This window comes from Oreochromis aureus, linkage group 4, assembly GCF_013358895.1.
Source record: "Oreochromis aureus strain Israel breed Guangdong linkage group 4, ZZ_aureus, whole genome shotgun sequence".
Lineage (NCBI taxonomy): Eukaryota > Metazoa > Chordata > Actinopteri > Cichliformes > Cichlidae > Oreochromis > Oreochromis aureus.
In genome coordinates, this window is record NC_052945.1 from 18,760,498 (window position 1) to 18,773,869 (window position 13,372).

The window sequence follows — 13,372 nt, forward strand, 5'->3', positions numbered from 1 at the left end:
CAAAGAAGAAGAGTGGAGAAACTTTAAGAGAGGACTACCATGCTGTACACAAACTATTTGTCTAATCTGTTCTCTTTCTTCTTCTTCTCCACTTTACTAACCTATCCACTCGTCTATCTTTGACAGCAAGCTCCCCAGTTGGGCCAGAGCAGTGGTCCCCAAGATCTTCTATGTCACAGAGAAGGCTTGGAACTATTACCCATACACTATCACAGGTAATGCTTTAATTATACGCCTTAGTCTGCTCTAAAAGAATTTAGAAGAATTGGTGCAATGATATAGAATCACTAATTTCTCAATAATTAGCATCACTGTTGTGTGGATGATACACTTAAAAATCACACTTTAATTCCGACCACAACATTAGAGCTAGGCTGATATGTTGGCATATATTTGCTAATACCAATATCGGTAATGTCATTTGTACGGCTGATAAATGAAAAATTGAAAAGTAACGAAGAGATGGGAGAAATACCATTCAACCATGTTCTGAGTGTTGATGTTGCATAGTTTGCCCACCAGAGGGCACTCTGCAACGTTCCTGTTGGCCTGTTCGGAATGGCACCAACACAACGTTAACACCTGCTGGGCGGAGCTTTGCAAATGAGAAAGTTGACAACAAATTGGCTAGTTGCCATTTCTGCAGGTCATGTACATCTTGATTTTTGTAACCTGCTGCCTTGTGCCGCCGTAGCTGCTTTAAAGACACGAGTGTACGACTGTGTCATTTTTCTTTACCACTTTAATTACAATAAAACAAGATTAATTTTAAACTTGGTTGTCATTTTTCTTAGTATTTACACATAAGTACCTACATATAGTATGAAATGATGGGGAAATCTGTTTATGTTTCATTAAGAAATTAATTCTTTTGGCCTATTTCATTGTCAAGTGTTGTGTTTTTTTCATGACCTGGTAATTTCTACAGTGTAATATCGTTCCGTTTTTACATTTCCAGAATAAATTTGGCACCAACAAGGTGTCGGTATTTATCTGTCAGATTTTTTTTCTTTGATTTATTTAAAAATATGTGCTGTAATGTGCTTTCTATCAAATGTGTAAATTAAAGCGATAGCATTAGGTTGTAAAAAAGCTTATAGCAGAGCTAGAACAGCTTTAAATGTCACACTAATACCGATAGATGGCAACCAGTAAACATCATATTGCATTTGGGATTTTTGTATGTACAGTGTGTTTATATGACAGACTAAATATGCGCTCAGCAGGACCGTGCATGTCAAAAACAATCAGTGTCACACAGATTTTTAAAAATGGGGCAATATCATAGTGAAATGGGCTCCTCTCATGTGCTTTTACTGGAAATGAAGTGCTACTGAGCTGAGGCTTAATGGTTCTTTTTTTTTTCATTGTGAACTGAAGTATTTTTTTCTTCTCTCCTCTCGTCTTATCTCTCTCACTCTCTTTCATGCCTTTGTCCCCCCCCCCCTCAAACCCCCATTCCCATCCATTATACTGATGGCCTCTGCTGATGATATGGTCAGAGTACACGGTGAGTAGTTTCGGTGTACCTGCACACAGACACACACTCATACACACACAAAGCCACTTTGATCGACCAGCTGCCTAGAAGATCTCATGTTGTAGAGTTTAAGGGTGAGTGTTAGAAGAGGAGCGGGTTATGTTTGTTGAGCCCCAAATCCAGCACATCTCTGACAACACCCAACACTATCAGTATGAAGGACATCAGTGCATGCTGAGCAGCATGTACTGCTAGAAGACAGTTGTAATACTTTAATATTGTGATATTTGATACTTACTGGTTGTAATGATCATCAGGGCATTTACAGCATGAGGCAATGTCCATATTAACCCAAGTCCTTCCTGTGAGTTCACAAAATACATGGGCACAAATATGCACTTTAATATTTGAAAATATCAGAAATGTGGGTACTGAGCTGGACCTGTCTCAGCTTTACTTCCTGGAACAAGAGAAATAGGGAAACAGAGAACACGTGTCCACTGCTCTAGAGTCCAGTGGCGATGCCACAGCATCCGTCGCTTTGCAGTGCACTTGGTGATGTAAGGCTTGGATGCTGCTGCTCATCCATGGAAACCCATTCCATAAAGCTCTCTGTGCACTGTTGGTGAGCTAATCTGAAGGCCACATGAAGTTTGTAGGTCTGTCGTGATTAACTCTGCAGAAGGTTGGCGACCTCTGTGGACTGTGTGCTGTGTAGAAACATGTAGTGACTGACTTTGCACAGCAACAACACCATAATGCACTTAAACTCAACACGGAAAGTAAGTCTGCTATGAAATCAACACAACAGATGACTCAAAATAGGAACAAAGAGCCAAAGCTGAAGCTTACAAGGAACATGAAAATCAAATATGACAACAAACAATAAACTTAAGAACCAAAGAACCTCAGAGTTAAATACCCAGGACCCAGAACAAGTGGCACTACACCATATAGCTCAGTTTGAAACATTATGTTTGTTTAAGTAGTTTAACCTCTTAAGTCACACAAATCTAGTTTTTATTTATCATGACGAATGACATGTTGAGATTGTGAGTATATGAATGTAAGAGAAAGAGAAATGTGCCCATCTTATTATTCTGACCTTTTTTTCATCAGATTGTGCTCACAGCAAGTGAAGTCTTTACCAAAACCACCGTGCATATCTGAAACAAATGTAATTTCACGTCTGATCCCCAGTGTGATCTGATACCTTGATTAAATCCAAACAAAATTTATTCTCTTTTATTATTACCTTCTGTTTTTTTCCCCTCTCTTTCTCTTTTTGACGTTGGGGATTTTTTGCTGCGCATAATTATGGAAAATGAGAATAACACAAAAACATCAAGTTTAATTTACACCCAAGTAATGGGATGAAAATGGAAATGAAGATTATGAATATCGTCTCAACTGTCAATTTAAAAGTGAACCTGCGAGACAGCAATAATCATCATTAGCTGCTGGCAGCTGATGGCACCAGGCAGTGAAGGGTAACACAGATGTCGAGGCATCCCTGTGGAAGGAGTGTAATCCCTCCAGCGTGCAGAGATCTGTTCTGAAGTTAGCTTCCAGTTAGATGGACATGGAATATCTCCACAGGGAGAATCTCAGGACAAATCCTGAAAAAAAAAATCATCCAAGTTGCTTTTGGATAAATGAGCTCCTCAGTCTGTCCCTAAGATTGAGCCCAGACACTCGTATCTGAATTGAATTGTTTTATTCAATACTTCCAAGCACATGAGAGTATCAAACATACTTGTTAGAGCTTCAGATTCGTGTCCAGATCCCTGCTTCAACAACAGCCGCACCCCTGCTGCTCCAGTCTGTTTGTCAATATGAGCTAATCAGGGGAACTTTTCATTAAAGACATTAACAGAAACCCCACAGCTCTCAGCTGTTTGAATGTTTAACTGACTGTTGCCAACAAAAAGCACTAATGATTTGCACCGGGACATTAAGAAGACATGCCCTAAGACATGCCCGCCCAGACACACACATGCACATACACACACACGGCCTCTCTATGTGTAAAGCAGCAGGAATGCATCAGTGAACCACATATAAAATCAGCAGCAGGCCATTTCTTCAGCCTCGCTGAGATTATGCAACTGCCTCTGCAGCATCTGGATGTTTCAGGGAGGTCATGCCAGCTCATGTGAAACTGTGAAACTTTTCTTGAGTTAACAGCCTTAAGAATATGAGCGTTGTGGCAGCAGCTGCTGTGATTTTGGATGCATGTCACATCATTACCTCTTACTCTGACTGCAGAGTACTTAAAGTATACAACACATTACTCCTACAGGAGCTCCTCTCCCATGTGGAAACCCATACCACGAAGCCAGCAGTGCACAGATTTGGTGCTGATGTTAATGCGTCAGGAGGTTTGGAGCTCTGCAGTCATTCATGGCTGAGTTGCCATGGTTTCTGTATCACTTACAGCTGATTGTGATCTAAGATGGAAGACATTTCACCAGCTGACTTGTTGCAGTGGTGGCATCTTATTACAGGACCACACTTGTAACGACAAGGCAGACTGCATGGAGAGGTGCTTGATTTTACACACTGTGACTGAAAAAAAAACTGCTCACTGTGATGATCTCGGACATTTATTTCTAGCATTAAATTAGGTTTTAAAGGAATATCTTCATTGTTCATCTGTAAATGACAAACACCTTTTTAATACTGACCAATTTGACTTGAAACAGCAGGTCAGTTGTTACTTATGTAGGTTCAAATTAGTCTCATTAACCTACTAATTGATGTTAGAGCTGCTGTGAAAGGAGTGTTGTCTTCCTTTAGGTGTGTAGACATTTATCCTCTGTCACCATCATCAGTATCAGAAACACAGAGACACCCACACACAAACACACCTCGCACAGTTTTCTTGTTTCTCTTTAAGACTCACAAGGCCACTGAATTGTACTGAGTAACTACAATAAGGCCTCTCGCTCCACATCACTGTGAATATACCATGTGTAGCATCACTTATTGATGCCATATATAAACACAAACACTGGCTTTTGCATTTACACCTCATGCATCCAGTATTCATCCTTCTCCACTGTATAATGATTGTGTTGAGCTTTAATTTGGTTAAAGACAGTGAAAATGGACAAAAACACTAAAGTGTGCGGGTGTGATGCAGTTTTAAATCTCCAGAGTGAGAGAATAATCATTACTGCTTTGGTTTTGTGTAATAAAACCCAAGATATAAGCCCCTGTCAGACACACAGTCCACTCCATTAATCTGATCTGGCATCTGAGCGTGTTGGCATCTTGTGCTTTCAGCAGAGCACAAAGCTAAAATGCAACAAAGTTAAAGAGTAAGCTACTGCAAGACTACATGCACACATATTGACCTAAAGGATGTTGTCACTTTAGCAGACTGATGAACCTTAACAGTGTTAACAGTCTCTGAAAAAGGGCTGTAGAGACAGTCTCACATGTCCTCGTGTGTGATGTGACCTGGAACAAACAACATTAAGCAATGCAGTTATTAACAGAGAAACTCAAGCGGTGTTTATTTCTCACTTTTTCCTCCCTTCAGTGCTCCTTCCTGCCCAAGTTTTCCATCCACATTGAGACCAAATATGAGGACAACAAAGGGAACAATGATAATGTGAGTAAAGCTCCGAGTGCCATGCGGTTGGAAGTGAATCGTGGGAACAAAGCTGCATCTGAAAGAAAGAGGATAGAATTTAGTTTCTCTCTTTTCATGTACCTTTTCCCCTTTGTGCTCTTTTCTGTCTGCTTTGTTGCCTCATCTTGTTGCTTCTTCTGTTTTCCCCAAAATCAAAACTAACGAATTCTCTTTGTCAGAGGGTTATTGCATCATTGTGTGTCAAGGACATCAGGAGGATTTTCAGTCATTCTGCTGTTCTGATTTCTTCAGGGAGTGATTGCGACCGTTAACATGAATGTTTTTGTCTTTGCGTTCATTTGTATCTTTGACAATCAGCGCAGTTGTCGAAAAGTAGGTCTCTTTTTCAATCTGTCATTATGATAATTTCTCATAGATACTTTGCCAGATAGACACATCTGAACAATAGGTGGACAAACTGAATCTCTATCTGTAACGAGCAAAGTTTTTGGTTAACAGCTCTTTGGGAATCACTTTGTTGGTGCAAAAATACAATTTTATGCCTGTGAAACCTCAGTGTCTTTGGCATTTTTCATAGAATTAATTCACAGAAAAAATGTGTTTTTCAAGACAGGCTGCTAGTAAGAAAGTGCCTAAAGACAAAATTTAAAATTGGTTCTTTGCTAAGTTGTTTGTTATGTGTAGAAACAAGAATGGTCCAAAAAACATTCCCCGGAAAATGGTCACGTAGACGGACTAGACTGAAAGCAAGTGAAAAAGCAGCCTGTTGTCTTAAGACCAACATTAAAAAACCTTCAGAAATTCTGGAGAACTAATGTTTAAGACCATTTTTAAAAATTACAAGAAAGTCTGGCTCCTTGGAAGTAAAATATAAAGAAATAAGAGCTGGTTAAAAACTTTTGCACAGAACTATAGCTATAAAATAGATTGACTGTAATTTTCTTTTATTAAATCAACCTGACCAGGTAAAAGCACTTCAATTGATCTCCACCTCACCTTCAGAGCAACACTTGGTATTGGCAGTGGAGGCAAGTCTGACTGTTACACAATATTACTTGAATATACAATGTAGTAGGAAGGAAAAGGCTGCTGCCCCACCTAGTGGTGGATTATGGGAGTTGCAAGAACATCACGATGGTTTCACAGATGGTCAAAATCTCACATTTGAAACTGATTGTAACAAATGTGGGTGCAGGCAAACTCAATAGAAGGGTCTTTCCGCTCTCATGTTAACACCCCACCGGTTCCACCATTTGTGCAGTCACCGCTATTCGCTCTTTATTCCAGCCTCCCTCATTTCTTGGTAGTCGTCTCCCTGCCCTTTTCCCCTGACTCTATACCCACGTGAAAGATTCAAAGAATGCAGGAAGTTTAATTAACGTCCGTGACTCAGGAACACTTTCACTGCTCTGAAAGGAGCGGATAACTAGTCAACATTGCTTTGCTGCGTCTGTGTCCCGTGAGTCACACAGGAGGAAATCATTGACCACTTGGTGTGACTCACATTCCTACTCACAGTTTGTTTAGCCTATTGTTTGAGGGTAAAGCTAGAAGGACGGGACGTTCTCAGGAAATTATCTTTTTGTCTAACGTAAACCCTTTCAACCTCTGCTTTCCTGTACAGCAATATGATGTGTGACTAAAATGACTCCCAGCATTTACGTGATGCGTGAAGCTGCCTTTATAAATCCACCAAGTGACGGCACTTCATCCCACAGCATTTGTCAACACCATTGATTGAGCTGTCCTCACATACTGAACTGTTCTCTGTTCCTCAGATCTTTGGCAGTGAGCCTAGAGAAGAGGAGATGGAGGTGTGTTTGTTGGACATCGCCTACGATGAGATCCCCGAGCGCCACTACAAGGAGTCGGAGGTGAGGAGAGCAACGCCACTGACCTCAGGATGTGGAGTGAATGAATACTTGCAGCCACGGCACAGATACTGTGGAAGAAAGTGGAAAGAAGGGTGAATAGGAGGGAGGAGGAGAGAAGTCAACAACTGAGATGTGAGGAGAAGGGAACAGAATAGGGTGTTATCTTTTCTCCACCAGCACCAGCTCGTGCTTGACCACCAGCTGGCCATCTGCCTCCTCTGAGCAATGGAAGGAAGGGAAACGCATGTTTATGTGTGGGGGAGGTGATGGGCATTAGCTCTGGAGATTTGACATTTGTATGCGCGTGCGTTCGCTCATCTATCAGGACGTGATGGTCATAAAAAGCTGAGCTATTAATAACCAAGAGGGGTCATGACAGCGCTGCAGTTTTATTATTGACGCCCTCACTTTCACACATGCACCTCCCACCGATCTTTGTGCTCCTCTGCTTTTAACCACTGAGAGCTAAGAATAGCACAGACATGCTGTCCAGAGCTAAACATAGAGGATAAGTCAGATGTCTAATGTAAATATTATTTTAAAAACAGATCCACTGTGTCAAATGTCCAAGTTTAAAAGAGACGGGGTTAAAAACAAAGGAGAAAAAAGTCAGAGGTCTGACAGCAGGTGCTCATGATGCAAACACATGCAACCAGTGTCCACAAGACAAGAAATAATTTCCAGTGCTGAAGATAAAAAGACGTTATTGTAGTGTCTAAACTTTTTTTTTTACTAAATAAAACCAGCATGCATCACACTGAGAAATCAGTTAATAAAAAAAATGAAGGATCTTTAAAACCACATTTGGCTCAATACAGCTCAACACATGCATGAGTGTCAGATGCCTGGTTTTAATGTAATTTGATGTAATCTTAATCAACAAAAAGCCTCTCTGCCCCACTGATATTAGTTCAAGCCATAGCTCGTATATAAAAGATGGATATCACCTATTTTGTGTTTGTGTTCTGCTGTTATTAAAGCCTGGAGGTGGTGTTCACAGTCACAACTTAGTCACGTCTGTTTTATAATCTGTTTTACTCCAAGTATGAACATAATTTACAAAATAAACCTCATGATGTATGAAAGAAGGTATTAAAATAACATTTGAGACCATAAACTGACAAATGCTTTTGAGTTTTTTGCCGTTTGTGTGAGCGTGGCACAGTCTGGCCTTGGGTGAGTTTGCTGCATCGTCCGCTCCTGGGAGGACTGTGGCAATGCTCCAGACCTGCAAACTGCCAAAAACCTCTGTTTTCATAGAGATCCTCACACTTGCTGGTGATTTGACTGGATGCAGCATATATGATGCAGTATATAGAATCAAACTGCTTGCAGCCAGAGGATTTGCTCCCTGCTGGTCACCAGAAAGAAATCATATTTAAAGCACTTTGACTTTGGCTTCACTTTTTAGACCTTCTTGAAATACAATCTACAGTTAACGAAACTTGTTCAGCAAAACCAGGAGGAAAAGTAAGTGAAGTAAAATATCTTTGGAGAGATATTTGCTTATTAAAAAATGTGCTTAAAAGCGATTAATCTCTCATTAGCATTTCTCATCTTTCCGTCTCTCAATACACTTGATGAAACATTTTATACGCAGACAAATATAACAGACGTCTTCCACCTCCTCTACAAGTACTTTCCCAGCAGGGATAGAGACACTCTGTCACACTCGGATGCATGACTCTAAGACAAATGAGCATCACAGCATAATTAGTCCACTGGGAGCAGTGATTAATGCGTGTAAAGTTTCTGAGACTCCCACTGTGCTTCTTAGCTACACCCTGCATTAGCCTCATAAATAAAAGCAGATGATCCTGTCCTGTAGGCAAAGAGGAGGAAATTGATGTGTGTGAGAGAGATTAGATGGCAGGAAGTATAGTTTTAATTTTAAGTATTGGTTGGAAAACAGTTCAACAAATTTTCCTTATCGTCTTATGTAAATTTTTTGAGGATTATCGACATAAGATTGTTTTTTATTTAACTCCTGGGGGAAAATGAGTTGTTTTTCTGAAGCTGGTGTCTTGTGGCCTTGTAGGACCTTCGGTATTTTAAGTCAAAGAAGACGAATCGGGGGCTTCTGCAGGAAGGATGGCTCGACACCCAGGACCCCATCATGTGCTCCTACAAACTGGTCACTGTCAAATTTGAAGTCTGGGGCCTGCAAACCCGTGTGGAGCAGTTTGTACACAAGGTCAGGACAAACCATTTTTGGGGGCAAGAGACACGTTGTGGATGAGTTTCAGCCTGCTTATATCATCGTCTGAGCCAAAGGCGTCCCATTTTCTGCTCTGAAAACATGTGATACACGGCTGTGAGCCAAATCAGCAGTTCCATTATCACCTTCCACAATATCTGCCCTGTTCACATCCCACAGCTTGCCTTGCAGCACCACCTCCCTTTTACTTGGCTGCAGAGTTTAAACTTTGTATCTCTCATTTCCCAAATCCATTTTGCTACAGCATCTGTCCCTCGGGTCAGCTGTCCCTGCACTATCCTTGCCCAAGGCGCCCACACACACACACACACACACACACACAAATTGGAGGCAGGTTCATTACTCACAGGCTAACACCAGGAGTGTCCCACATAAATCATAATCCTCTAGGGGTGAACAGAAAATTTTTGAAGTGAGAAATGAAGTGAAACTCTCGGTATCCTTTAGAGTGAATGCAGTCTGATTTACAGTTTCTCTCCTTGAACTTCCTCCCTGCCTCTGTCCCTGTATGAATTCATTTTCCTGTGATCTTGCCTCCTTTGCTTCCCTTTTCTCTCTTTTTATTTTTTGGAATCTTCCTCAGGTGATCCGAGACGTGCTGCTTTTAGGACACAGGCAGGCCTTTGCCTGGGTGGATGAGTGGATTGGTAAGTGCGCAGGAGATGACAGTCTTTAGAAAACTTGGGTTATTTTCATGTGCAGGCACTGACTTATCTCACGATTGCACCCACTTCACATAAATTATTCCATTTCAAGGTGGAGATCAAAGACTGTATGCAAAGGATGGACATAGCTAGCATGACATTATCAGTTTGTTTATTATCAACTTTTAGCATTGTGACCATCTCCATCTGGTGTTTTTGGAGTTTGAAATATTTGGATATATTTGTCATATTTGGACATGAGCATAGCGTGCTAAGTTATCAACTAAATGCTAGCAAGCTCTTTTTAGCAGGGTGTATGCATGGGTAGCGTGCACAGGAACAGATACCTGATAATAATTCTAAATAGGATAAATATTAGAATCTCCACCACCGAAAACAGAGAAAAGACTTCCTGAATGGCCTGTTAGGACAATTAACCACAAATGATAACATATAAAATGTTCCACACAGTAGATGGGTGACTCCAATTAGCTGTAGTGTCACCTCTGCTAATTGGTTATGCCACATCCTACCTCCTCCTACAGAAGTGCAGCTGGTTTGGGTATTTTAGAAACTATATTTTAGAAACTTGGATTTTTCATCTTGTTAATATCAGAGGTTAGAAGAGAGTGCCCAGACTGTTTTTATAGGAAGACAGCATTAACTCAATTTCTCTTTATAGTTAAAGTAAGAAGAACAGCATCTCTGATTGTGCAACATGTCAAACCGTAGAGCAGATGAACAACAGCAAAAGACCACAGCTGTGACTACTGTCAGCTAAGAACGGGAAACTGAGAGTACAGTTTTCTCCTGACACGTCTTTCCCTTGAAGCAGTTAGTTGTAAGACCTTGAGAAACCTGTGCGCAACTCCACTAATATTTCCACATTTGCAGCCTCACCACATTAAATAAATCTGCAAAGTCCCATTTCCAAAAAAACTCGAGATGCTGTGTACATTGAAAATACAAAGAACGCAATCACTTGTAAATCTTAAACTCGTATTTTATTCACTGTAGAACACAGAAACCATATCAAACGTACCAAAGTAAGAAAAACATTAGCTCATTTTGAATCTGATGGCAGCAACACGTCTCAAAACAGTTGGGACAGGGCCCTGTTTACTGCTGTGTAGCATCCTCTCTTTTTTAACCATGAACATCTGGGAACTTAAGGATACGAGCTGCTTGATTTTCTAGCTTCTCAACAGTCCTGGGTCTTCTTAGCTCCATTTCATATTTCATGATGGGCCAAATGGTTTTAAGAGGTGAAAGGTCTGAACCGCAGCCAGGCCAGTTCAGCACCCCACTTCTACTACTACTAAGCTCTGTTGTGAAACACATCTGTTTAAATATTTGGTGTGCTTTCTATGTTTTATTGTTAATAAAGTATGGGTTTATTAGAATTGCAGATCACTGTGCTTATATCACATAAAAACTGCATTCAAATCTAATAAAAACAATTCTACAGATTCCTTGTCTCTCTTATATGTCACTGCTCCAACCCAACAGACATGACCATGGATGAAGTAAGAGAGTACGAGCGTGCCACGCAGGAAGCCACCAACCTGAAGATTGGCACTTTCCCCCCTACCATTTCCATCTCAGAGAACCCCCTGCCATCTAGCACCCGCAGCGGACCCAACAGCGCCCCGTCCACTCCCCTCTCCACCGAAGCCCCTGATTTCCTGTCAGTGCCCAAAGAGCGACCCCGGAAGAAGTCAGCTCCAGAGACCTTGACCCTGCCTGATCCAGGCCGCAGGGATTCACTCTTCAAGCTTCCAAGCTTTTTCTCCTGGAACTCCAGTCCGCAACCAGAATGAGAGCGGGGCTAAGCCGCTGTTAAACACCCCTGACCTGCGTATTAGTGGAGGATGCCTACCCAGCACATCCTGCAATGTTCCCTCAGCCATCTGAAGAAGAAGTGACTGTCCCGGTGATCCCAGCCCCTCAGCCGACTCGCCGGCGTTCCAGCAAAGCCAACAGCTCTCAGACTGCCTTTACAGGTACAGCTAGGCATCCACAGCAAGGCCCGCCAAGTGTAAAGGTGTAGTAAATCCCAGCGAGAGTCCAACAAAAGCACCTGCAGGCTCCTCATCCTTTACTTCTCCTTAGAAAACAGCCAGTCTGCACCTTTCATTAATCAGTATGGAGTCCAATTAGCCTGACTGAGTGTAGCATACATTCCTGAAATCGTTTTATCCCACAGAGTGTCACCTTGTTTTCATCCAAGCTCAGGGTGTGTTGGTGAAAAGATATCTAGAGACTCAGTGCACATAAACTTAACATTTGTTATCTGCTTTATCTTTAAACATCTCTGGCTTTGTTCATTTATTTGGTAACTGAATTATGTAGTTGGGACTCTTGTTGGCCACTGTAACAGTCGAGTATTATGGTTTTCACAGTCAGATGTAAGGTGATTGTGTATTCTTGTATATACTGTATGAAAAATATAAATGTGACTAATTCAAAAAGAATATCATATCAAGTGATGAAGCTGCTCTGACTGTAATGTGTCTCAGCAGCCATGAGGTCTTCATGAAACAGCATGATTCTTGACTACCGGGGCTGCCCTTAAATATTTGTGAACTGAATGTTTTCCTTATCTGAGCCTCATATGTGATGTCGTGTTTTACAGGAGTTTTTACAGACTTGGTCATGTGGTGTTGTTTTGCTGCTGTATTGACTTCATTGTGGTTTTATTGTGTTCATTTACTGTCATACTATTGATGGGTTTTGTATTCAGTACATTAAAGTAAATACTGCTGCATCTGTTACTGTGTGAAGAGTTTGTCAATGTGATCTATCTGAATGGAAAGACAGTCGTGTGGCTCATTCAAATGCAACTTTGGAAACCAAGTCATGCTGTATAAATTAGAATTAGAATCAGAATACTTTATTGATCTCAGAGGAAATTTTGTGGCCAGATATGCTCCAAGACAGTAAGAACAGTAACTAGCAAGTTAAATTAGCAGTATTAAATAAGACAATATATTGCAAAATAGCTCTAATATATAAATATCTCAACATATTACATGAAATTGTATATAGATGAAGCTGAAACTGAGGTCCCCTTCTTATCATACTGCAGATAATTTATCTGAATTTCAGGAGCAAGGCCACACCTCCATACACACCGCTTTCTGATATGTCTACATGCTCAACCTTTGCTACCTTTTTCAATTCATACACTTCTCATTAGTACAGGCAATCGCCTCTGAGGCCTTTCCCACCAAAGCAATATCTGCTAGAAACACTGTCAAACCTAAATGAGGATGTTGTCACAGCTAATGAACTCTGTTATTTTCCCTGTAGAGGATAAGCAGATATTAAGGAGGTACAACTACTGCGCTGTGTACTTATGCTTTAGCTGGAGGAATTGTAAGAGAGTAAGCAGTATGTGTGCATTTATGCAAACAGAGAGTATGCATCCAACATGCTCACATTCAGTTATTTTATTTATTTTAAATATATAAACCCAGGTGTGAGCTCTTTGTCCTCACTTATTCATTTTTCATCATTTAGGGGGCATGTGATGAACCATGACCATGTACCAAA

At 40.9% G+C, this 13,372-nt stretch overlaps 1 protein-coding gene across 1 annotated transcript in view; it reads left to right on the forward strand.

Annotated features, from left to right (window-relative positions):
• Positions 1 to 12,584, forward strand: part of LOC116312645 (cytoplasmic phosphatidylinositol transfer protein 1-like) — a 53,923-nt gene extending 41,339 nt beyond the window's left edge. Inside the window, exons 3-9 of the mRNA XM_031730095.2 lie at positions 127 to 215; positions 1,503 to 1,510; positions 5,028 to 5,099; positions 6,860 to 6,955; positions 8,994 to 9,149; positions 9,757 to 9,820; positions 11,327 to 12,584. Of these exons, the coding sequence (XP_031585955.2) occupies positions 127 to 215; positions 1,503 to 1,510; positions 5,028 to 5,099; positions 6,860 to 6,955; positions 8,994 to 9,149; positions 9,757 to 9,820; positions 11,327 to 11,637 (796 nt within the window). The 3' untranslated portion in view covers positions 11,638 to 12,584. The remainder of the gene's footprint in view (positions 1 to 126; positions 216 to 1,502; positions 1,511 to 5,027; positions 5,100 to 6,859; positions 6,956 to 8,993; positions 9,150 to 9,756; positions 9,821 to 11,326) is intronic.
• Positions 12,585 to 13,372: the final 788 nt, after the last annotated feature.